At 39.3% G+C, this 27,500-nt stretch overlaps 1 protein-coding gene across 4 annotated transcripts in view; it reads right to left on the reverse strand.

The window, feature by feature from the left end:
* Nucleotides 1–438: 438 nt before the first annotated feature.
* LOC137078226 (serine/threonine-protein kinase DCLK2-like) overlaps nucleotides 439–27,500 on the reverse strand; it is a 52,220-nt gene continuing 25,158 nt past the window's right edge. The window contains exons 8-16 of one of the 4 annotated variants that reach the window (XM_067445367.1): nucleotides 26,868–26,925; nucleotides 26,449–26,568; nucleotides 14,532–14,678; nucleotides 14,014–14,147; nucleotides 10,624–10,798; nucleotides 2,812–2,892; nucleotides 2,611–2,703; nucleotides 1,380–1,395; nucleotides 1,099–1,286 (exon numbers count right to left, since the gene is read on the reverse strand). In XM_067445367.1, the coding sequence (XP_067301468.1) occupies nucleotides 1,246–1,286; nucleotides 1,380–1,395; nucleotides 2,611–2,703; nucleotides 2,812–2,892; nucleotides 10,624–10,798; nucleotides 14,014–14,147; nucleotides 14,532–14,678; nucleotides 26,449–26,568; nucleotides 26,868–26,925 (865 nt within the window). In that variant the 3' untranslated portion in view covers nucleotides 1,099–1,245. Of the gene's footprint in view, nucleotides 1,287–1,379; nucleotides 1,396–2,610; nucleotides 2,704–2,811; nucleotides 2,893–10,623; nucleotides 10,799–14,013; nucleotides 14,148–14,531; nucleotides 14,679–26,448; nucleotides 26,569–26,867; nucleotides 26,926–27,500 lie in introns of all 4 variants that reach the window. The other 3 variants (XM_067445368.1, XM_067445365.1, XM_067445366.1) reach the window with 3 other exon arrangements.

Below are 27,500 nucleotides of genomic sequence, written 5' to 3' on the forward strand. Positions count from 1 at the left end.
AAGGCTGAACATGGTCTCAGCAATGCTTAGGTAGGTGGAGCGTGTCAAAGTAACATCCACATGGATGGAGGACCCAAGGTTTCCCAGCAGAACATTGGCCAAAGCATCACACTGCCTCCGCCGGCTCGCCTTCTTCCCATAGTGCATCCTGGGGCCATGTGTTCCCCAGGTAAGCCACACACACACACACACACCCGGCCATCCACGTGATGTGAAAGAACACGTGATTCCTCAGACCAGGCCACCTTCTTCCATTGCTCCGTGGTCCAGTTCTGATGCTCACGTGCCACTGTTGGTGCTTTCGGCGGGGTCAGAGGTCACCCTGACTGGTCCATACACAACAAACTGAGCTGCTCTGTGTATTCTGACAGCTTTCTATCAGAAACAGCATTAACTTCTGGAGCAGTTTGAGCTCCAGTAGCTCGTCTGTTTGATCGGACCACACGGGCCAGCCTTCGCTCCCCACGTGCATCAATGAGCCTTGGCCGCCCATGACCCTGTGGCCGGTTCTCCACTGGTCCTTCCTTGGAGCACTTTTGATAGATACTGACCACTGCAGACCGGGAACAGCCCACAAGAGCTGCAGTTTTGGAGATGCTCTGACCCAGTCGTCTAGCCGTCACAATCTGGCCAAACTCGCTCAAATCCTTACGCTTGCCCATTTCTCCTGCTTCACACACATCAACTCTGAGGACAAAATGTTCACTTGCTGCCTAATATATCCCACCCACTAACAGGAGCCGTGATGAAGAGATCATCAGTGTCATAATGTTATGCCTGATCATGGCAAAATGACAATGACACTGGCGGGTCAACACATTATACTCCAGTGCTGAACTCCTGGAAACTGCACATGTGTGAAAGATTTGTACGTATGAACAGAACTTTCAGAATGTGGACTCATTTGGACTGACGGAAATTAGTGCATGTAAATGAACTGCAGATGATGTCATGTTGCTATGCAGTTGCTAGGGTGTTCTGAGTGTCTATTGGACTATTCACCTTCAATACCAGAAGTTTCAGCTAACACTAATATATGAGCAGTGAGTAATGTTGATGGATAAACAGGATGGAAGATGCAGAGGAGGAGGAGGTCTGGTTTGATCTGGTCTGGTTAGGTCTGGTCTGGTTTGATCTGGTCTGGGTTGGTGAGGTCTGGTTTGATCTGGTCTGGTCTGGTTTCGGTGTTGAGGTTTGTGGTTCTGATCAGGGTTCCTCTTCTGCGCCTCCAGAGAGATTCGTGGTTTACTGCCAGCTGTGATCTGCTGTGGCGTTCTTTGATGAACCTACAGGAACATTTAGAGCAAAACTGTCACTATCTGACACCTCAGGAGTGTTTAAAGGCTATAATTAGGGAGATTTTTTAGACAAGATTTTACCTCGGAGATGATCCACCTGTAACAGAGGAAACAAGACACAATGTATCGGCGGAAGGTAATTATGGCATGTAGTGTGTGTGTGTGTGTGTGTGTGTGTGTGTGTGTGTGTGTGGGCATGTTTTTGTGAAAAATCAGGACACAAATGTGTATAATGCCATGGGTATGACACAGGTATTACAGGAGAGGGTGAAATATGAGGACATTACCCATGGCCCCACTTTTCAAAAGGCTTATAAATCACACAGGAGGAGTTTTTATGAGAAAGTAAAAATGCAGAATGTTTCCTGTGATGGGTAGGTTTAGGGGCTGTGTGTGTGTGTGTGTGTGTGTGTGTGATGGGTAGGTTTAGGGGCTGTGTGTGTGATGGGTAGGTTTAGGGGCAGTTTGTGTAGGTTTAGGGACAGTGTGTGTGTGTGATGGGTAGGTTTAGGGACAGTGTGTGTGTGTGATGGGTAGGTTTAGGGGCAGTGTGTGTGTGTGATGGGTAGGTTTAGGGGCAGTTTGTGTAGGTTTAGGGACAGTGTGTGTGTGTGTGATGGGTAGGTTTAGGGACAGTGTGTGTGTGTGATGGGTAGGTTTAGGGACAGTGTGTGTGTGTGATGGGTAGGTTTAGGGACAGTGTGTGTGTGTGATGGGTAGGTTTAGGGACAGTGTGTGTGTGTGTGATGGGTAGGTTTAGGGGCAGTGTGTGTGATGGGTAGGTTTAGGGACAGTGTGTGTGTGTGTGTGTGATGGGTAGGTTTAAGGACAGTGTGTGTGTGTGATGGGTAGGTTTAGGGACAGTGTGTGTGTGTGATGGTAGGTTTAGGGGCAGTGTGTGTGTGTGTGTGTGTTGGGTAGGTTTAGGGGCTGTGTGTGTTTGTGTGTGTGTGTGTGTGTGTGTGTGTATGATGGGTAGGTTTAGGGGCTGTGTGTGTGTGTGTGTGTGTGAGTGTGTTGGGTAGGTTTAGGGGCTGGGTGTGTGTGTGTGTGTGTGCGTGTGTGTGTGTGTGTGACGGGTAGGTTTAGGAGCTGGGTGTGTGTGTGTGTGTGTGTGTGTGTGTGTGTGTGTGTGTGTGTGTGTGTGATGGGTAGGTTTAGGGGCAGTGTATGGGGATAGAAAATACGGTTTGTACAGTATAAAAACCATTACGCCTATGGAGTGTCCCCACATTTCACAAAAACAAATGTGTGTGTGTGTGTGTGTGTGTGTGTGTGTGTGTGTGTGTGTGTGTGTGTGTGTTTGTTTCACCTCAGCCTCTGCTGCTGTGCTGTGTGGGATTTTTGATTCCACACCATCTTCCATCTCACACGCCATGGTGGTGTCCATCATAGCATCATCCTGCTTACACACAAACACAAGTTCATGATAACGGGTCAGTTCCCTCTCTCTGTGTGTGTGTGTGTGTGTGTGTGTATGTGTGTGTGTGTGTGTGTGTGTGTGTGTCCTCACCTGCACCCAAGGGTGATCCAGCACCTCGTCAGCTGTGTAACGAGCACCAACATTTACTTGTAGCATCTTGCCAATTAAATCCTGCAAAAGGCATTAAACCAATCAGCTGCTTCGACTGACCTCATGCGACTCAAATCAGCCAATCAGCTCCAGCCCGACACGTTTAACCCATCTGTGATTTAATAAACGACTGCAGAAGATATCTCCGGTTTATGTCTAGTTATTAAGGCTGGCTCAAATTCAAACCTACAGAAGCCCATTTCCATCACACGATACAACACAATAATCATGCTTTGTGAAATCTTAATTATAACACAAAAAGTAATGTCAAAAAATGTCCCCCCAAAAAATGTACTCTTATAATTCTTATAAATGACACACTAAATTAAAATGGTCAACAAAAGTCAAAATTATGATATACTTGATAATAACTGACATACTGGAATTTTTTTTACAAAATGTTACGATTATGACACACTAAATAAAAGTTGCGACAAAATGTTACGATTATGACACACTAAATAAAAGTTATGACAAAATGTTACGATTATGACACTAAATAAAAGTTATGACAAAATGTTACGATTATGACACTAAATAAAAGTTATGACAAAATGTTACGATTATGACACACTAAATAAAAATTATGACAAAATGTTACAATTATGAGACTAAATAAAAGTTATGACAAAATGTTACGATTACGACACTAAATAAAAGTTATGACAAAATGTTACGATTATGACACTAAATAAAAGTTATGACAAAATGTTACGATTATGACACTAAATAAAAGTTATGACAAAATGTTACGATTATGACACACTAATTAAAAGTTATGACAAAATGTTACGATTATGACTAAATAAAAATTATGACAAAATGTTACGATTATGAGACTAAATAAAAGTTATGACAAAATGTTACGATTATGACACTAAATAAAAGTTATGACAAATGTTACGATTATAACACACTAAATAAAAATTATGACAAAATGTTACGATTATGACACTAAATAAAAATTATGACAAAATGTTACGATTATGACACACTAAATAAAAGTTATGACAAAATGTTACGATTATGACACTAAATAAAAATTATGACAAAATGTTACGATTATGACACTAAATAAAAGTTATGACAAATGTTACGATTATAACACACTAAATAAAAATTATGACAAAATGTTACGATTATGACACTAAATAAAAATTATGACAAAATGTTACGATTATGACACACTAAATAAAAGTTATGACAAAATGTTACGATTATGACACTAAATAAAAATTATGACAAAATGTTACGATTATGACACTAAATAAAAATTATGACAAAATGTTACGATTATGACACTAAATAAAAGTTATGACAAAATGTTACGATTATGACACTAAATAAAAGTTATGACAAAATGTTACAATGGACACACTAAATAAAAGTTATGACAAAATGTTACGATTATGACTAAATAAAAATTATGACAAAATGTTACGATTATGACACTAAATAAAAGTTATGACAAAATGTTACGATTATAACACACTAAATAAAAGTTATGACAAAATGTTACGATTATGACACACTAAATAAAAGTTATGACAAAATGTTACGATTATGACACACTAATTAAAAGTTATGACAAAATGTTACGATTATGACTAGATACAAATTATGAAAAAATGTTACGATTATGACACTAAATAAAAGTTATGACAAAATGTTACGATTATGACACTAAATAAAAGTTATGACAAAATGTTACGATTATAACACACTAAATAAAAGTTATGACAAAATGTTACGATTATAACACACTAAATAAAAGTTATGACAAAATGTTACGATTATGACACTAAATAAAAGTTATGGCAAAATGTTACGATTATGACACTAAATAAAAGTTACAACAAAAAGTTACGATTATGACACACTAAATAAAAGTTACGACAAAATGTTACGATTATAACACACTAAATAAAAGTAATGACAAAATGTTACGATTATGACACTAAATAAAAGTTATCAAAAATGTTACGATTATGACACTAAATAAAAGTTGCGACAAAATGTTACGATTATGACACACTAAATAAAAGTTATGACAAAATGTTACGATTATGACACTAAATAAAAGTTACGACAAAATGTTACGATTACAATATTAAATAAAAGTTATGACAAAATGTTACGATTATGACACTAAATAAAAGTTATGACAATATGTTACGATTACAATACTAAATAAAAGTTATGACAAAATGTTACGATTATGACACACTAAATAAAAGTTATGACAAAATGTTACGATTACGACACTAAATAAAAGTTATGACAAAATGTTACGATTACGACACTAAATAAAAGTTATGACAAAATGCTACGATTATGACACTAAATAAAAGTTATGACAAAATGTTACGATTATGACACACTAAATAAAGGTTATGACAAAATGTTACGATTACGACACTAAATAAAAGTTATGACAAAATGTTACGATTATGACACACTAAATAAAAGTTATGACAAAATGTTACGATTATGACACTAAATAAAAGTTATGACAAAATGTTACGATTATGACACACTAAATAAAAGTTATGACCAAATGTTATGATTACGACACTAAATAAAAGTTCTGACAAAATTTTACGATTATGACACTAAATAAAAGTTATGACAAAATGTTACGATTATGACACTAAATAAAAGTTATGACAATGTTACGATTATGACACACTAATTAAAAGTTATGACAAAATGTTACGATTATGACACACTAATTAAAAGTTATGACAAAATGTTACGATTATGACACACTAAAAAAAGTTATGACAAAATGTTACGATTGACACACTAAATAAAAGTTATGACAAAATGTTATGATTACGACACTAAATAAAAGTTCTGACAAAATTTTACGATTATGACACTAAATAAAAGTTATGACAAAATGTTACGATTATGACACTAAATAAAAGTTATGACAAAATGTTACGATTATAACACACTAAATAAAAGTTATGACAAAATGTTACGATTATGACACACTAAATAAAAGTTATGACAAAATGTTACGATTATGACACTAAATAAAAGTTATGACAAAATGTTACGATTATAACACACTAAATAAGTTATGACAAAATGTTACGATTATGACACTAAATAAAAGTTATGACAAAATGTTACGATTATAACACACTAAATAAAAGTTATGACAAAATGTTACGATTATGACACTAAATAAAAGTTATGACAAAATGTTACGATTATGACACACTAAAATTTAAGTTATGACAAAATGTTACGATTATGACACACTAAATAAAAGTTATGACAAAATGTTATGATTACGACACTAAATAAAAGTTATGACAAAATGTTACGATTATGACACTAAATAAAAGTTATGGCAAAATGTTACGATTATGACACTAAATAAAAGTTACGACAAAATGTTACGATTATGACACACTAAAATTTAAGTTATGACAAAATGTTACGATTATGACACACTAAATAAAGGTTATGACAAAATGTTACGATTACGACACAAAAGTTATGACAAAATGTTACGATTATGACACTAAAATTAAAGTTATGACAAAATGTTACGATTATGACACACTAAATAAAAGTTATGACAAAATGTTACGATTATGACACTAAATAAAAGTTATGACAAAATGTTATGATTATGACACTAAATAAAGGTTATGACAAAATGTTACGATTATGACACTAAATAAAAGTTATGACAAAATGTTACGATTATGACACTAAATAAAAGTTATGACAAAATGTTACGATTATGACACTAAATAAAAGTTATGACAAAATGTTACGATTATGACACTAAATAAAAGTTATGACAAAATGTTACGATTATGACACTAAATAAAAGTTATGGCAAAATGTTACGATTATGACACTAAATAAAAGTTACAACAAAAAGTTACGATTATGACACACTAAATAAAAGTTACGACAAAATGTTACGATTATAACACACTAAATAAAAGTTATGACAAAATGTTACGATTATGACACTAAATAAAAGTTATCAAAAATGTTACGATTATGACACTAAATAAAAGTTGCGACAAAATGTTACGATTATGACACACTAAATAAAAGTTATGACAAAATGTTACGATTATGACACTAAATAAAAGTTACGACAAAATGTTACGATTACAATATTAAATAAAAGTTATGACAAAATGTTACGATTATGACACTAAATAAAAGTTATGACAATATGTTACGATTACAATACTAAATAAAAGTTATGACAAAATGTTACGATTACGACACTAAATAAAAGTTATGACAATATGTTACGATTACAATACTAAATAAAAGTTATGACAAAATGTTACGATTATGACACACTAAATAAAAGTTATGACAAAATGTTACGATTACGACACTAAATAAAAGTTATGACAAAATGCTACGATTATGACACTAAATAAAAGTTATGACAAAATGTTACGATTATGACACTAAATAAAAGTTATGACAAAATGTTACGATTATAACACACTAAATAAAAGTTATGACAAAATGTTACGATTATGACACACTAAAATTTAAGTTATGACAAAATGTTACGATTATGACACACTAAATAAAAGTTATGACAAAATGTTATGATTACGACACTAAATAAAAGTTCTGACAAAATTTTACGATTACGACACTAAATAAAAGTTCTGACAAAATTTTACGATTATGACACTAAATAAAAGTTATGACAAAATGTTACGATTATGACACTAAATAAAAGTTATGACAATGTTACGATTATGACACACTAATTAAAAGTTATGACAAAATGTTACGATTATGACACACTAAATAAAAGTTCTGACAAAATTTTACGATTATGACACTAAATAAAAGTTATGACAAAATGTTACGATTATGACACTAAATAAAAGTTATGACAATGTTACGATTATGACACACTAATTAAAAGTTATGACAAAATGTTACGATTATGACACAATAAATAAAAGTTATGACAAAATGTTACGATTGACACACTTAATAAAAGTTATGACAAAATGTTACGATTATGACACAATAAATAAAAGTTATGACAAAATGTTACGATTGACACACTAAATAAAAGTTATGACAAAATGTTACGATTATGACACAATAAATAAAAGTTATGACAAAATGTTACGATTGACACACTAAATAAAAGTTATGACAAAATGTTACGATTAAGAGACACTAAATAAAAGTTATGACAAAATGTTACGATTATGACACTAAATAAAAGTTATGAAAAAATGTTACGATTATGACACTAAATAAAAGTTATGACAAAATGTTACGATTATGACACTAAATAAAAGTTATGGCAAAATGTTACGATTATGACACTAAATAAAAGTTACGACAAAATGTTACGATTATGACACACTAAAATTTAAGTTATGACAAAATGTTACGATTATGACACACTAAATAAAAGTTATGACAAAATGTTATGATTACGACACTAAATAAAAGTTGTGACAAAATGTTACGATTATGACACTAAATAAAAGTTATGACAAAATGTTACGATTATGACACTAAATAAAAGTTATGGCAAAATGTTACGATTATGACACTAAATAAAAGTTACGACAAAATGTTACGATTATGACACACTAAAATTTAAGTTATGACAAAATGTTACGATTATGACACACTAAATAAAGGTTATGACAAAATGTTACGATTACGACACTAAATAAAAGTTATGACAAAATGTTACGATTATGACACTAAATAAAAGTTATGACAAAATGTTACGATTATGACACTAAAATTAAAGTTATGACAAAATGTTACGATTATGACACACTAAATAAAAGTTATGACAAAATGTTACGATTATGACACTAAATAAAAGTTATGACAAAATGTTACGATTATGACACTAAAATTAAAGTTATGACAAAATGTTACGATTATGACACTAAATAAAGGTTATGACAAAATGTTACGATTATGACACTAAATAAAAGTTATGACAAAATGTTACGATTATGACACTAAATAAAAGTTATGACAAAATGTTACGATTATGACACTAAATAAAAGTTATGACAAAATGTTACGATTACAATACTAAATAAAAGTTATGACAAAATGTTACGATTATGACACTAAATAAAAGTTATGACAAAATGTTACGATTATGACACTAAATAAAAGTTATGACAAAATGTTACGATTACGACACTAAATAAAAGTTATGACAACATTTTACGATTATGACACTAATTAAAAGTTATGAAAAATGTTACGATTATGACACTAAATAAAAGTTGCGACAAAATGTTACGATTATGACACACTAAATAAAAGTTACGACAAAATGTTACGATTATGACACTAAATTAAAGTTACGACAAAATGTTACGATTATGACACTAAATTAAAGTTACGACAAAATGTTACGATTATGACACACTAAATAAAAGTTATGACAAAATGTTACGATTACGACACAAAAGTTATGACAAAATGTTACGATTATGACACTAAAATTAAAGTTATGACAAAATGTTACGATTATGACACTAAAATTAAAGTTATGACAAAATGTTACGATTATGACACTAAAATTAAAGTTATGACAAAATGTTACGATTATGACACTAAATTAAAGTTATGACAAAATGTTACGATTATGACACACTAAATAAAAGTTATGACAAAATGTTACGATTATGACACTAAATAAAAGTTATGAAAAATGTTACGATTATGACACTAAATAAAAGTTGCGACAAAATGTTACGATTATGACACACTAAATAAAAGTTATGACAAAATGTTACGATTATGACACTAAAATTAAAGTTATGACAAAATGTTACGATTACGACACAAAAGTTATGACAAAATGTTACGATTACGACACTAAATAAAAGTTATGACAAAATGTTACGATTACGACACTAAATAAAAGTTATGAAAAATGTTACGATTACGACACTAAATAAAAGTTATGACAAAATGTTACGATTAATAAGTCATACTTATGATATGCTAAATCAAAATGGATAAAGTCGAAATTATGAAATACTAAGTCATATTTATGACATACTAAAACAAAAATTAGAACAAAATGTAAAAATTACGAGAAAATTATGATATACTTGGTAATAATTGACATACTAATTAAAAATGTACAAAATGTTACACTTAATTAAAATTATGACAGAAAGTTTAAATTATAATATCCCAAGTCATTCTAAATCAAAATTGGGACAAAATGTAGAAATTCTGATAAAAGGCAAACTTATGATATAGTTGTTAATAATTGACATTAATTATAACGAAAATGTATACGTTTAAATTGTGATATATTAAGTAATAATTATGACATACTAAAGTTATGAAAAAATGTTACAATTATGACACACTAAATTAAAACTGGCAAAGAGTCGAAATTAATAAGTCATACTTATGATATACTAAGTTAAAAATTATAAAGTGGAAATTATGAAATACTAAGTCATACTTATGACACACTAAAATTAGAACATAATGTTTAAATTATGACAAAAAGTAAAAATTATGACATACTAAATCAAAATGTAGAAATTCTTACAAAAAGCCAAACTTTTGATAAAGTCGTTAATAATTGACATACTAAATCACAATTATGACAAAATGTTAAAAATATGTCAGTTATAATAGAAAAAAATGAAATAAAAAATGAGATAAAATGTCATAATTTCGAGTTCTGAAGTCATAATTAGGGTGATTTGTGTGTGTGTTGACCTTGGCGGATGCGCTGACGCTGTCCCAGTACGGCGATGGGAACTCCAGTCGGCCCAGTAAGATCTGCTCGAAAAGCTCCTCCTGCTGGTTCCTCTCGCTGCGGAACGGAGGAAAGCCACACAGCAGGATATACGTGATCACACCCGCCGCCCAGATGTCCACCTTCAGCCCGTACCTGACACACACAGACACACACACACACACGTTTGTTTTTGTGAATTGTGGGGACTTTCCATTGGCGTAATGGTTTTTATACTGTACAAACCGTATTTTCTATCCCCTTACACTGCCCCTGCCCCTAAACCTACCCATCACACACACACACACACACACACACACACACACACACACACACACACACACACACACACACACACACACACACACACACACACACACACACACACACACACACACACTGCCCCTAAGCCTACCCATCACACAAACACACACACACTGCCCCTAAGCCTACCCATCACACAAACACACACACACTGCCCCTAAACCTACCCATCACAGGAAACATTCTGCATTTTTACTTTCTAAAAAAACTCCTCCTGTGTGATTTATAAGCCTTTTGTAAAGTGGAGACATGGGTAATGTCCTCATATTTCACCCTCTCCTACCTACCCATCACACCTACCCATCACACACACACACACTGTCCCAAACCTACCCAACACACACACACACACACACTTCCCCTTAACCTACCCAACACACACACACACACACACACACACCCACACACACACACACACACACACACACACACACACACACACACACACTGCACCTTAACCTACCCATCACACACACACACACACACACACACACACACACCCTGCCCCTAAACCTACCCATCCCACTTGCACACAAGCACACACACACACACTGCACCTTAACCTACCCAACACACACACACACACACACACACACACACACGCACACACACACACACTGCACCTTAACCTACCCATCACACACACACACACACACACACACACACACACACACACACACACACACACACACACACACACACACACACACACACACACCCTGCCCCTAAACCTACCCATCCCACTTGCACACAAGCACACACACACACACACGCCAAACTAATCAGAAGGGTTTATCACTGCACATCATTATTGTGTTAATTATCTTCTCTGATGAAGAGGGGCGGGGCAACCTGTCACTCACATGAGATCCTCCAATAGCAAACCACAAACATCTAATCAACTCCCCACAGATACAAATAAACCAAATCACCCTACATTTGTTCTTGTTTGCCAAGCGTTTCACTTTAAACCTTAAATAAGCATTTGTGTTTGTTACAAAATAAACGTTAACTGACAAAATATTACTAAAACTAAAAAATTCAGCTCATTTTGTTTAACTTGATTGCAGTAAAACAAAGAAATGTATAAAAACTATAGACATATTACATTAAAAAAAGACAAGCACACAATAAAATGACTAAAAAGTGTAACAGAAATTAAAATTAAAATGGAAAATATATACATCATAAATTAATTCAAAACTGCTAATAAAAACCATAATGGTATCTCCATTATACTAAAGCAACACTGCAAAAAATGAATACAAATTAAATAAAAGGCTCTTGTTTTCCAGAAATAATATCTAAACGTTCTTAAATCAAGATACACTTACTGGAGACACAAATCATTGTCATAATTATGTCATACTAAAACCAAATTATGACAAAATGTGAAAATTAGGTCTCACTAAATTAAAACTGACAAAGTCGAAATTAATAAATTCTAAGTCATGCTTATGATATACTAAATAAAAAAATTAAGACAAATTGTTTACATTATGACAAGAATTTGAAAGTATGACGATTAAAATGATATCATGATATAAATAGAAAGTGAGTTCTGCCAGTGGGGTCATATTTTCAGGTTTATTTCTCTGAGCGCACTGGTAGGCATTTTAGTCTGGATTTAAAGCTACACTGTGTGATATTTTCCCCCATCTAGCGGTGAAACCCTAGCCTAGAAATTTAGACGCACCCTAGCGCTGTCGTCTAGCAACTCTCAATACACGTCTGAGCTGTAAAAACCAAACTCTGGTCGGGCCAATCACATTGTGTATAGAGTCGGTGGGCGGGGCTTAACATAGTGACGGCCGAGTTGCGTTTGCGTGCTTCTAGTAAACACAGAAACTGGCGAACGGCGGTCTTTCGAATCAGCTTTGACAGCGACTCTGGAAGACTTGGAGTTAAGCTTTTCTCTGAGAAAAGAACAAAGAACGGCACTGAAGTCATTCTTAAAAAGGGAAGATGTGTTCGGAGTTTAGCCGACCGGATACGGTGAATGTTTAATCTGTCAACAAGCTCTGCTTCACCTTCGTTGCTCTGGTTGGTTGTAGCGCTATCCTATCGCGTGCAGAGGGAGTTTGAAAGACAACCGTTTATCCGCCCCTCGGATTGAGCCGTCAATGGTGAGTTTCCAGACCAAACATCTTGATGTGGGTCAGGCTAGTGAAAAGCTTTATGACCATCCAGTGAATATTAGTTTCTGTTCCTCTCAATTCTGATTTCCTTTTAACTCCTACGGTGGCTGATTTAGTCCAAGATTAACATGGCAGTCCCCCTCTTCACATTCGACACGGTGCCATCGAGTGTTAAAACGTGAAAGGCGAAGCTTGAATTTACGGGTATGTCCCTCTTTGGCTACTGTACTTTCAAGATGGAGGGGCAACATGGCGACCGGCAGTCGAACCCCTCACCCGTATGTGTTTTCAATGGCATATTATAAACTTACAAGAATACTTTATTACTTGAAAGAAGTAAATATACATTAATGAGCACATATATCTGAGAGAACTAAGTGTTTTTAGCTAAGAATAAACTAAAAAGTTAAACAGTGTAGCTTTAAGCATAAACTCACCTCATTGTGATCAAATCTCAGTGTGCAGTGGGCAAACACTGCAAAACATGCCTTTCCCACTCAGTATTTGTGTCTTATTTCTAGTCCAAACATCTAAAAATTCTTAAAATAAGAAACATTTACTAGACTAGCAAAAGTAATTGTCCTGTTTTGGAAAAAATAACTCAAAATTAAGAGAGTTTTTGCTTAAAATAAGCTAAATAATCTTAAAACTACATTATTTTTCTCACCCCATTGGCAGATTATTGATCTTATTTTAAGTAAAATCTCTTCATTTTGAGTTATTTTTCCCCAAAACAAGACAATTACTTTTGCGTGTCTAGTAAATGTTTCTTAATGTAAGAATTTTTAGATATTTGGACTAGAAACAAGACAAAAATACTAAGTAAGAAATGCATTTTTTTTGCAGTGTGTGTGTGTGTGTGTGTGTGTGTGTGTGTGTGTGAGATACAGTGTCTTTGTGCAGAGTTACCCGCTTTCTGCAATGATCTCCGGGGCGACATAAGTTGGCGTCCCACAGACGGTGAACAGCGGACCCTCCACCACCGTCGCCAGCCCGAAATCACCCAGCTTCAGAGACTTGGTGCCGTCCGGATACTCACACACCTACACACACACACACACACATGCGTTTAACGTTGGATATTTGCGCGTGTGAGCAGTAAGACACATACGTGTGTGTGTGAGTATGCTTGTTTTTGTGAAATATCAGGACACAAATGTGTATAATGCCATGGGTATGACACAGGTATTACAGGAGAGGGTGAAATATGAGGACACAAATGTGTATAATGCCATGGGTATGACACAGGTATTACAGGAGAGGGTGAAATATGAGGACATTACCCATGGCCCCACTTTTCAAAAGGCTTATAAATCACACAGGAGGAGTTTTTATGAGAAAGTAAAAATGCAGAATGTTTCCTGTGATGGGTAGGTTTAGGGGCTGTGTGTGTGTGTGTGTGTGTGTGTGTGTGTGTGTGTGTGTACCAGCAGGTTCTCAGGTTTAATGTCTCTGTGGACGATGTTCATGCGGTGCAGGTATCGCAGAGCTCCGGTCAGGTTGAACAGCATGGCGCTGGCGTCCCGCTCCGTGTACTTCGTGGAGCAAGTGATGGCGTCAAACAGGTCCCCGCCCTGCCCAAACCACACACAACATTAAAGATGCATTTATTAATAATGCATTTAATATTTGCCCAGTTTGTACACACCTTCATGTTTACGCAACGCGTTACAGAACTCAATGCAAGGCTTGATGCTTACTTTTTTCCCAAGGTGCACCTGTGCTCCTAAGTTGAAAAATTTAGGAGCCCAACTAACTATTTCTGCTTTTTATATATATATATATATGTTACAGTGTGTTTTTTATATATATATATATATAATTTTTTTTTGTTGTTGTTTTTTTTAAATTCATTTTAATTTGTTAAAATGTTTAGCAATTCTGTCGTTTTGTCTTTTTTGTGTTATTTTGTAAAAATGTCTAATAGTTTTTATTAATTTGTATTTGTTTTACTTCAGTACATCAGGTTAATGAAACTAAATAGCAGATTAATTTCAGCGTTTTTTTTATATTTTATGTTAGGTCAGTTAACATTTATTTATTTTTGAAGTAGAGATGTTTTTATGGTTTTATTTTTTGTTAGCTATAATCAGGGATGTAGTGGAGGCTAAACGGCCGTAAACGCCGTTTACGCACCTCCCAAAATTTGGAAATAGCGTTTATCTACCTCCAAAGTGAGTTTATCCACTTCCAAAGTGACCTCTAAATAGCCTATTTTAAATTAAGCTTATGTCGTTTTAGTTTCATATTGTCCATTTTCATTGGTTGTTTGTTGCACAGTTAGACGAAGTCTTTCATATTGCGCTGCAACTGTCAGTGAGAGTAGTGGGAAGTTCGTATCATTTTACTGACTCGGATCTTTGAGTCTCGTTCAGCAAAATGAGCCAATCTTTTCTCTTCCCGTCTCTATGGGACTGACAGGAAGAACAAAAGACTCGGATCTCACCTGTCGATTCAGAACGATCAAAACCCATATGTTGCGTAATGCATGCGCGGTCAACACAAAATGAACGAATCACTCTCTGAGACAACTCGGTAGTCCCGAGTCATATTAAAGATTCGTTCAAAATGAACAAATCATTCATGAACGACACGCAACCAAGATTCAAAAAAGGATCCGGCAATTTTCAAAATGACATAATTATCCATTTGTAGTATATTTAATCAGCTTGTGACACTTTTCAATCACTTTTCAAGTGGACAAAGAGGCACTCTGGACATTGTTGTGTTATTAATTGATCACAGGCAGCTGGTTTATTGTAGAGAGCATGTCGAAACCCTGTAAAAAAAAAAAAAAGCTGTAATGATGCAGTGTATTTTGTGTTCAAATGGAAATTTTTTGGTATTATTGTTTTTTTAGTTTAGCAAAATCGTCTGTTAATGTCGGCAGCCATTAGGCTAAACACTTGTGGAAACTACAGTGCAACTTACATTTTCTATCTTCTGTTAATTACAGAAACTAAGTTTTCTTTAAATTAAAATATGTGGCACCAAATTCATCCTTCTGTCGTTAATCTGCACCTGCCTCATTAGCATTTGGCAAAAACTGTAATCGACAACTATTTTGATAATCGAATAGTCGGCTTAAAGGGGCGGTGAAATGCTGTTTCATGCATACTGATCTTTTTACACTGTTAAAGACTTGGAATCCCATACTAAACATAGACAAAGTTTCAAAAGTTAAGGTGGACGTTTGATGGGAGTATTTCTTTGTCAAAAATACTACTTCCGGTTAGTCATAAGGTTCGGCAATTTTTTTTCGATCATGGGTCCCCTTTGACGTTAATGGGGGCGGAATTTCCTTGTATGGGCCTTACGGACAATTCTACCGGAAGAGCGTGAGAGAGAGCGAGGGAGAGAGCGAAAGCAACAGGCTACGCCCATCAAAGCGCTGGCTCGTAGGCTGCGCTGCACAGGTGATGTGCACATAACAATGTCACCAAAAAAGTGCGTTTTTGGTTGCCAGACCAAGACAGTCCTGCACAGAATCCCCAAAAACCCCGCGTTAAGGCAACAGTGGATGGAATTTGCTTTTCCGGATCAGCAACTGAGTTGCGCGAATGTTTATATCTGTTCACTGCATTTCGGTGCCGACTGTTTCATAAACAAGGCCCAGCTCGACGCCGGATTTTCCGATCGCCTAATGCTGAATGATGGAGCAGTCCCAACGATAAAGGTCCCAACGTTAGAACCGCAGGCGGTGAGTGAGACTGCTTCAAATGTCTGTGTTTTTGCCTATGCTCATCAAGTAGCCCAAACATGATCACGTATAGTTGATCAATGGAGCATGCGATGTGTAGTGCGTGTACATTTGTTTAGCTGGCCACTATATGTGTAACTTTATGTTTGTGTATTGTAAAAGCACTCCAAACAACAATACACAAAGAGTGGGGAAATATGTTGAACTAAATAAGCGCGCTTCTTCATTCAAATGCGCTACTATTCCGTGTCTTTCTATGTAAACACTAACTTAACCTGCCGTGCAAAACCAGTCCGCTTACTACAATTGTCTACACAAACCACGCGTAAACACACACACGTGCACAACTGCACTTCCCACATGTACACCTTCAAAGACAAAAATACGACGATATAATTCAAGTATAAATATGTAAATAACACAAGCCGCTAAGCATATTATATAGTTAGTGTATAACTTGTAGCACATAGAGACGTCCTGCTCTAGTCGTTTTTGCTGCTGCTCCTGTTCAACTGCAGCCTCTGGGTCTGATTCCGGATCATAGATGTATGGCTGTATCTGATTAAAAGCCATATTTTTATTTTGAATAAAGTTTTTTTCCCGCTGTTTGGGATGACGCACTCGACTCAACACAATAGCAGCGCGCTGCTGCACACGTCATTATTTAGCTCCGCTCACACAACACGCCCCCACCCGCTCGGCTTTTTTCGGAAAGACTCGGAACAGCGCATCTTTCTTATATAATTATAAAAAAAATAAAGACTTTTCGGAGATATGCAGGATGCAATGCTACTCTATAGGTACTCAAGATTGACATGACACTGACTGAAACTGAGTGTTTCACCCCCCCTTTAAGTAATTTTTTAAGACAAAAGTAACATTCTTTGATTCCAACTTGTTTAATGTGAATATGTTCTAGTGTGTTCTCTCATATGTGCTCATATTAGCCACCTCGTAAAATTAGTACGAATTGCCGTGAGATCGGGCTGCATACACCGGTAGGCAGTGGCCCACCTTACCGTGACCACGATGCGGTCACCCAGAATTTATAGTTTACCCACCTCTTTTTTTTACCACTACACCTCTGGCTATAATAACACTGAAACTAGTAAAATCTGTATATTTAATAATACGCGTTAAATAATCGCATTCCTTCCTGTGACAGGGCGTCCCAGACAGAAGCTACCATAGTTTATTTTAAATTAGATGGAAATTAAACTAATTTGTGCAACAAAATAATAACCAGGCTGGAAACTTGACACACGGCGAGACTTTTACTTAATAAACAAGCCTGAAATACACCAGGACTCTTATTTTGAAATGTCCATGCTTTATTATTGCAGGAGCTCATTCAAATTAAGACGAGGAGATAAAATATGCGTTCTTACAACCGTACACAACACATTACAATATAAACACCGCACAGTGTCATAATTGATCAGCATTAGTTCATAAGTATTTGCTTGTAAAACGCACAACAGCGCCACCTTCAGGCGTAAAACACTCACATTTATTTAATGAAATAATAATCACATTAGGCAGTATCACCATTTATGTTTCTCCATCCCCAAAATATAAGACGCCTTAAAATGATCGGTGACACTTTACAATAATGGTCATTAGTTAACATGAACTAATAATGAACTGCACTAATAAAGCATTTATTTATCTTTGTTAATGTTAATTTCAACAATTACTAATACATTATTACATTATATTAAAATCTTGTTAACATTAGTTAATGCACTGTGAACTAACATGAACAAACCATGAACTTTGTAACTAATATATACAAAGATGAACAAATACAGTAACAAATGCACTGCTCATGGGTAGTTTATGTTAGTTAATACATTAACTAAAGTTAACTAATGACCATTATTCTAAAGTGTTACCAAATGATCATTAAGACGCTTGTTATACCACTTAAAGGTGCAGTGTGTAAGTTTTAGCGGCATCTAGTGGTGAGGTTGTGAATTGCACCCGCTCACCCCTCCCTGCTGAAGCACAGAGAGAAGCTACGGTGGCCAACACTGTAATGACTTCGGTCTGATCTGTTTTCCTCCTCACTGTTTGCGTGTTGTTTGTCTTGAGCACATGGGCTTATTGATTAGTGCCAGGTGATTGCTATCTTTTCCCCTTCCCTTCATTATCTTTAATTCCCATTTGCGCTCTTCGTTCACCGGTTGCTAATTCTCCCTCGTTATTCTCCCCTATATTAGACCCTCTTGTTCTCAGTCTTTTGTCAGACCGTTGTGGTATGTAGCGCACACTTTCGCTCGTGACCTACTTTCACTTTTGTCCTGTCCTGCCGTGTCGTGCTCGTTCAGTCTCTCTGTGCTGTTTTATTTTTTGTGCCTTTTGCTCTCTCCCTCTCGCCCGCCAGTACTTTCCTCCTTGTTACGGGCCCTGGTGGTGCGCACTTCGTGGAAGATCGGAGGCTTCGCTCCAGTCCCTCTCTGCACGCTCGCCACTCCCATCGGGGAACCCCCTCTCTGCAGATTCACCTCTTCGGGGCATTCCCCTTGCTGCGCGCCCATCACGTTCATCCGTGTACTCAGCGGGTCTTCGACGCTGCGTCATTGGTGACGCTTGGGACCTGTCTTTTGTTAATGGTGCTCACCGGACCAGTGGACATTTTATTTGGATAGTTCTTATGCCTTTTTGTGTTCCTGCTATTTTCCTGTGTCCGTTTTGAGCCATAATAAATTCTGTTACCTGCAACTGAATCCGCACTTTTTCCTGACAGAACGGTCTGACCAAAAGATGGATTCAGCAGGTGCAGACCAGGTCAGAACTGCAGTCAGTCAACAGGGCATTCTTCTGGGCCAGCATTCCAGCCAGTTAACAGCCACTTCACGGGATGTTGAGTGCCTGTCAGCCCAGGTAGCTGATCTAAGCCTCCAGGTACAGGAGCTTCAGCGGGAGGCCATAACCAGCAGGTCAGTTTCTGCATACGGCCATTCTCCATCTCATGCAGAACCAGAACCCCATGCTAATAATCCGCCGCCCTATGATGGTGATCCCAGTTCCTGTCGGGCCTTCCTGTCACAGTGCTCTCTCGTTTTTGCTCTCCAGCCCCGCCGCTATGCGACAGAGGAGTCTCAGGTAGCGTTTGTTATCACCCTCCTGAAAGGACGGGCCCGTGACTGGGCTACCGCTGTGTGGGATGCTCGGGCCCCGTTTTGTTCCACGTTTAAGGGGTTCAGAGCAGAGATGTTAAAGCTGTTTGACCGCTCTGCTCAGGGTGATGAGGCAGCTTCCCAGTTGGTGCGGTTGAGTCAGGACAGGCGTTCTGTTACAGAGTACTCAATCCATTTCAGAACTCTGGCTGCAGCTTGTGATTGGAATGAGGCGGCATTACGTGCCAGGTTTCGAGAGGGGCTGGACGATGACATTCTGGACGAGATCGTTACACATGAGCTGCCTCCTGATTTTGACGCCCTTGTGGAGCTGGCACTTCGTGTGGAGGGACGTCTGCAACGTCGGCGCCAGCGGTGGACAGCTCGATCCTTCCAGACCCTGGATGAGTATGGGTCCAGTCCTGCTCCTTCATCTCTTCCTCCTTCAACAGACCCGGAGCCCATGCAAGTGGGTCAACTTCGTCTCACCCCGAAGGAGAAACAGGTTCGGTTGGCTCGGGGCCTTTGCTTGTACTGTGGGAAGCCAGGACATCGGGCTATTCTCTGTCCTTTAAAAGCCAGAGCCCACCAGTAGTCCGGGGAATCCTGGTGGGCGCTTCTCCTTGTTTCAACTCCCCCATCTCACGTACACTGCTGAATGTCTCTGTGCAATATAAGGACACAGTTCACTCCTGTTCAGCATTGATCGACTCCGGTGCCGAAGGCAACTTCATGGATGTCTCCATTGCTGCTCTGTGGGGTATTCCTGCCATTCCTCTTCCTTCTCCTATCTCTGTCCGTTCCCTTAATGGCCTCCTCCTCTCTTCCATTACCCAATCTACACCTTCCGTAAGTGTTATAGTCTCGGGCAATCACCGTGAGGTAATTGAGCTGTATCTTCTAGAATCCCCGAGTGTCCCTATTGTCTTAGGGCACCCGTGGCTGGTACAGCACAACCCTCACGTGGATTGGTCAGGGAACTCTATTTTATCTTGGAGTCAGTCTTGTCTTGCGTCATGTTTGGGTGCTGCCTTGTCTCCTGGCTCTGTGCTTTCTGTTTTTCAGGTTGAGGAGGCGGATCTCACCGGGGTCCCGGCGGAGTACCGCAATCTTTGTCAGGTCTTCAGTAAGTCCCGGGCCACATCCTTACCTCCTCATCGGCCGTATGACTGTGCCATCGATCTCCTCCCAGGCACTTCTCCGCCCAAGGGTCGCCTGTACTCACTGTCTGGTCCTGAGAGAGAGGCCATGGACAAGTATATTCAGGAGTCTTTAAATGCCGGTCTCATCCGTCCCTCTTCCTCTCTGGCTGGGGCTGGGTTCTTCTTCGTTAAGAAGAAGGATGGCTCTCTGCGACCTTGTATTGACTACAGGGGTCTCAATGACATCACTATAAGAAATAGGTATCCTCTGCCTTTGATGTCATCAGCTTTTGAGTTGTTACAGGGAGCTAAGGTCTTTACTAAGCTAGACCTCCGTAATGCCTACCATTTGATCCGTATACGCAAGGGGGATGAGTGGAAGACAGCCTTTAACACCCCTACGGGACATTTTGAATACCGGGTCCTACCCTTCGGGCTCACCAATGCCCCAGCTGTCTTCCAGGCCCTGGTGAACGACGTGTTGAGGGACATGGTAAACAGATTTGTCTTTGTGTACCTTGATGATATTCTTATCTTCTCTCCCTCTTTGCAGGTACACACCCAACACGTTCGTCAGGTGCTACAACGGCTACTAGAGAACCAGCTCTATGTTAAGGCGGAGAAGTGCGTGTTCCACGTTAAGTCGGTTTCGTTCTTGGGGCACATAATTTCTACGGAGGGAATTAAGGCCGATCCCGCTAAGGTAAGGGCCGTGGTCGAGTGGCCAACCCCTGACTCTCGGAAGGCTCTGCAGCGGTTCCTGGGATTTGCCAACTTCTATAGGCGATTCATCCGGAACTTTAGCCTGGTCGCTGCACCCTTAACAGCACTCACCTCTCCTAAGGTACCGTTCAGATGGAATTCCCAGGCCCAGGAGGCCTTTGATGTTCTTAAGTCCCGGTTCATCTCTGCTCCTGTTCTCTGTCTTCCAGATTCTGAACGGCAATTCATTGTTGAGGTGGATGCCTCGGATGTCGGGGTAGGCGCGGTCCTGTCCCAGCGGTTTTCCGGAGATGGGAAGGTGCACCCGTGTGCCTTCTTCTCTCACCGTTTGAGCCCTGCTGAACGAAATTACGACATAGGTAACAGGGAGCTGCTGGCAGTCAGTTTGGCTCTGGGGGAGTGGCGCCACTGGCTGGAGGGAGCAGCGGAGCCTTTCTTGGTCTGGACGGATCACAAAAATTTAGAGTATGTCCGTTCAGCCAAGAGATTGAATGCACGCCAGGCCCGCTGGGCACTCTTCTTTGGGCGTTTTAACGTTTCCCTCTCGTATCGGCCAGGTTCCAAAAATGTTAAGCCTGACGCCCTCTCCCGTCTCTTCGAGGGTCCTGGGGAGGAGTTGACACCCAAAACCATTCTCGCCAAAGAGGTGGTGGTGGGGTCCCTTTCCTGGGATGTCGAGCGACGGGTGAGGGAGGCCGTGCGGGGGGATGAGATCCCAGGGGGGTGTCCAGGGGGTCTGTTGTTTGTGCCGGTAGTGCTGCGTCCTGAGGTCCTCCGGTGGGGTCATGAGTCCAGAGTCGCCTGTCATCCGGGGGTTCGGAGGTCGCTGGCTGCCATCCGTCAGCGATTTTGGTGGCCGTCCATGGCCCAAGATGTCAGGCAGTTTGTGTTGGCTTGCTCAGTGTGCGCTCAAAACAAGACGTCTAACCATCCTCCTGTTGGTCTGTTGCAGCCTTTACCTATTCCTTCTCGTCCTTGGTCACACCTGGCCCTTGATTTTGTCACTGGTCTTCCCCCATCGAGAGGTAACACTGTGATATTAACGGTGGTGGATCGCTTCTCTAAGGCGGCCCATTTTATCCCCTTACCCAAGCTCCCCTCCGCCAAAGAGACGGCACAGGTGGTGGTGGACCACGTCTTCCGGATCCATGGTCTTCCGGTGGATGTGGTCTCCGACAGAGGACCCCAGTTTGTCTCTCGGTTTTGGAAAGAGTTCTGTAGACAGATCGGGGCCTCAACGAGTCTGTCTTCAGGTTTTCACCCCCAGACCAATGGGCAGGCTGAGCGAGCCAACCAGGATCTCGAGCGAACGCTCCGCTGCCTGACATCATGTAATCCGAGCTCCTGGAGTCAGCAGCTACCGTGGGTTGAATACTCCCACAACTCCCTGCCAGTAGCGTCTACGGGTTTGTCTCCATTTCAATGTTCTATGGGTTATCAACCACCTCTTTTTCCTGCACAGGAACCCGACGCTGAGGTCCCGTCTGCCTTAGCCTTTGTTCGTCGGTGTCCCCGCACCTGGAGGAGGGCTAAGGAGGCTTTGGCCCGGGCTTCCAGACGGACCAAAGCGGCGGCCGACCGTCACCGGACTCCGGCTCCCCATTATGTTTGCGGTCAAAAGGTATGGCTATCCACCAAGGACTTGCCTCTCCGGGGGTCTTCTCGTAAGCTGGCACCCAAGTTCATTGGGCCATATCGCATCATCAAGGTCCTCAGTCCGGTGGCAGTGCGGCTCAAGCTTCCTCACACTCTTGGTCGGGTTCACCCTGTTTTTCATGTGTCCAGGGTTAAACCTGTGTTTTGGTCCCCTCTTAATCCTGTTTCACCCCCGCCACCTCCACCCCGTCTAGTGGATGGTTCTCCAGTGTACACTGTGAGAAAGCTTTTGGACGTTAGACGCCGTGGTCGGGGTTTCCAGTATTTGGTGGACTGGGAGGGTTACGGTCCTGAGGAGAGGAGTTGGATTCCGGCTCGGGATATTCTGGATCAGGCTCTGGTTGAGGACTTCCGTCGGCGACGAGGTGGGCCCCTCTCAGGGGCGCCAGGTGGCGCTCCTGGGGGGGGGGGGGGGGTACTGTAATGACTTCGGTCTGATCTGTTTTCCTCCTCACTGTTTGCGTGTTGTTTGTCTTGAGCACATGGGCTTATTGATTAGTGCCAGGTGATTGCTATCTTTTCCCCTTCCCTTCATTATCTTTAATTCCCATTTGCGCTCTTCGTTCACCGGTTGCTAATTCTCCCTCGTTATTCTCCCCTATATTAGACCCTCTTGTTCTCAGTCTTTTGTCAGACCGTTGTGGTATGTAGCGCACACTTTCGCTCGTGACCTACTTTCACTTTTGTCCTGTCCTGCCGTGTCGTGCTCGTTCAGTCTCTCTGTGCTGTTTTATTTTTTGTGCCTTTTGCTCTCTTCCTCTCGCCCGCCAGTACTTTCCTCCTTGTTACGGGCCCTGGTGGTGCGCACTTCGTGGAAGATCGGAGGCTTCGCTCCAGTCCCTCTCTGCACGCTCGCCACTCCCATCGGGGAACCCCCTCTCTGCAGATTCACCTCTTCGGGGCATTCCCCTTGCTGCGCGCCCATCACGTTCATCCGTGTACTCAGCGGGTCTTCGACGCTGCGTCATTGGTGACGCTTGGGACCTGTCTTTTGTTAATGGTGCTCACCGGACCAGTGGACATTTTATTTGGATAGTTCTTATGCCTTTTTGTGTTCCTGCTATTTTCCTGTGTCCGTTTTGAGCCATAATAAATTCTGTTACCTGCAACTGAATCCGCACTTTTTCCTGACAAACACAGGACAAAAATGTGCTTGTGTGAGACAGCAAAGAGTAGCTAGCGCTCTGTAGAGAAGTTTGTCCATTCAGGGCTACCGTAGAAACATAGCGGCGCAAAGATGAATTTTGTTGTTAATGATTTTATTTGATTAGTATAAACTCTTTAGAGTGTCTTATTCTAATTATATGTATTATAAGTAATTTATTACAAGTTATAAGTAATTTCTCAGGATGGTAATGTGGATCTCTACACTCTTTACCCAGCGCTGGGTAAATATTGGACAGAACACATGCTGGGTCAAATTAACCCAGTGGCATTTTAACCCAGCAGGCTGGGCTGTCAAGAAAACCCAAAATGTAGTAAATTTTTTACCATTAATGGATTTGCTATTCTGGGTTATTCTTGCTGGGTTGCTCTTAAAAAATCTCCTGTGCATTAGTTTACTGTAAAACTAGACAATCATGAAAGAATGAATGAAGAATGCATGTTTAGACTGTTAAAACAATCATTTTTATTGCTTGACAAATGGTACAATACAGAAACGTATTAAAATTAGCAACAATGACAACTACAAACCTAATATAGTCTGTCAATTTATTCACGTTGAAATCGAACTTTTATTTTGACGGGTTGCCGTGACTTTTGAGTCTCTGTGTTCATGATATGACACGCGCCCCCGTCATTCACACAGAGACACAAAACATGGAAGAGTAACGTTAATTTTTAAATAGTATTTAATATACACAGACACTGGTATATATTCGGCTACAGTCTGGAGCCCGGCGTGACGCGACTGAACGCAGCTGCGGGACCGAATATAGTCTACATGTGAGTCGATGCTATACAGATACTATCATCACATTTTTAACATTTCAGTATGTACTTGGTACCGAAGTACCGGTACTTGACATCCCTACATACAACCATGTTTAATTCTCGTAAGGGGATCATGGTTCTGTGTAATCACAAATTGTATTAATCTATCGTCTCACATGCCGACCTAAACTAACACGAGTCAGTACATTGCATCGGATTCTGAGGTAAACTTTTGTCGTCTTAACGTCATGCAAGCTTAAGAATTGTTGCCGCGAAGAAGAAAAAAACTATAATTTTGCTAATTAAAATGATTATTAATGAAAATATATGAACTTATCTTAAAACATCTGCAACCAGTGGCTGTGTCTTTTGCATTGTCCGTTCAAAATGACAGTTTGGGAGCGAATTTAAACGAATCAAGGCGGGAAGCTCGTGAAACAACCAAGCGCTGACTAGAATCAACCAAGCATTGCGACCCAGCAGGTTTAACCCAACGACTGGAAATTTGAAACTACCTAATGGTGTTTAAAATGTGATAAAATAAACCAACAAAAATTACCCAACAGTCTTAACCCAGCATTTTGGGTTAAAAACTAACCCAGCATTATTTAGAGTGTATGAATTTAAGGAGTCTTGTTCTTGGATTAGGTGGACTACAACACTAGTGACTAGCACTCTGTAGAGAAGTTTGTCCTTTTAGGGCTACCGTAGAAACATGGCGGCACAAAATGGCGTCTTCACTGTACCCGCGGTGTGTGTCGATAGAAACGGCTCATTCTAAGGTAATAAAAACATACCGCTTATTATGTAAGGTCTTTATACACCACTGAAAACATAGTTATGGATATTACATATCAGTCAATAGATCCTCATAAATACTACACACTGCACCTTTAAGACTTTTTATGGTCTAATATTGATCTGCAGGGATTTTTTATTCGCACACATGCTCCAAAATACATTGTACAGGTCAAATTTATTTTTAGTTGCCCTGCAATGTGTTTTTTATCACTGAGGTGCCAAGCAAGTTTACTTTTTACAGTCGATGAATAGGGCTTTTACTGACCTTCACCAGCTCCATGACCAAATATAGCTCAGTGGGCGTGTCCAGCTCCTCAATTAGCATAATGATGCTGGGGTGGTGAACCCTGCGCAGTATCGCCACCTCATTGGCTATCAGGTGCTCCTGTCAACACCAGGCAACCAATTAGAATCTCTGCTGTGGATTTTCACAGTTGTGTAGTGAGTGAAGATGCACAAATGTTTGCCAGTAATGTGAGCGTCAACACAACGGAAAGCAGTAAAAAAAAAAAGTTTGTCCTCAGTGTTTTGTGCACACATTGATACATGAAAAAAAAATCAAACTCATTCAATAATTTCAAAGGATTATTATTCAGTGTGAAAGACTCATGAATAAAGAGGGAAGATTTGCATACTTTAAGTCATTTTAAGTGCTACAGGACAGCCTGAGGCGAAAACACACACCTTTCCGCTGCATTTGGCCTTGTCTATGATCTTCAGCGCATACTCCTGTCCCGTAGACCTGACACACACACACACACACACACACACACACACACACACACACACACACACACACACACACACACACACACACACACACACACACACACACACACACACACGACATCTAAACCATCAACAGCTCATAAACTAGTCCGTTTTGTATACAGTCTTAAAGGGTTAATCACCCAAAAATAAAATGTATGTCATTAATTAATTCGAACAGTTATGAGTCAGCGTATTGATTCATGATTCCGAATCATGAATCAATTCGCTGATTCATAACCGTTTGAATCTTTATTTAAGGATTGAAAACAAACGCGGAAGAGAAGACAATGCTGAATAAAGTCGTAGTTTTTGTTATTTTTGGACCCAAATGTATTTCTGATGCTTCAAGAGACTCTAATTAACCCACTGATGTCTCATATGGACTACTGTGATGATGTTTTTATTCCCTTTCTGGACATGGACAGTATAGTGTGCATAAACTTCCATACGCTCTCGGACTAAGGGTGCTTTCACACCTACCTTGTTTGGTCCGGATTTTCGGACTTTTCAGTTTGGTACGAACCAAAATTGCAGGTGTGAAACCTC

This window comes from Pseudorasbora parva, chromosome 6, assembly GCF_024679245.1.
Source record: "Pseudorasbora parva isolate DD20220531a chromosome 6, ASM2467924v1, whole genome shotgun sequence".
Classification (NCBI taxonomy): Eukaryota; Metazoa; Chordata; class Actinopteri; order Cypriniformes; family Gobionidae; genus Pseudorasbora; species Pseudorasbora parva.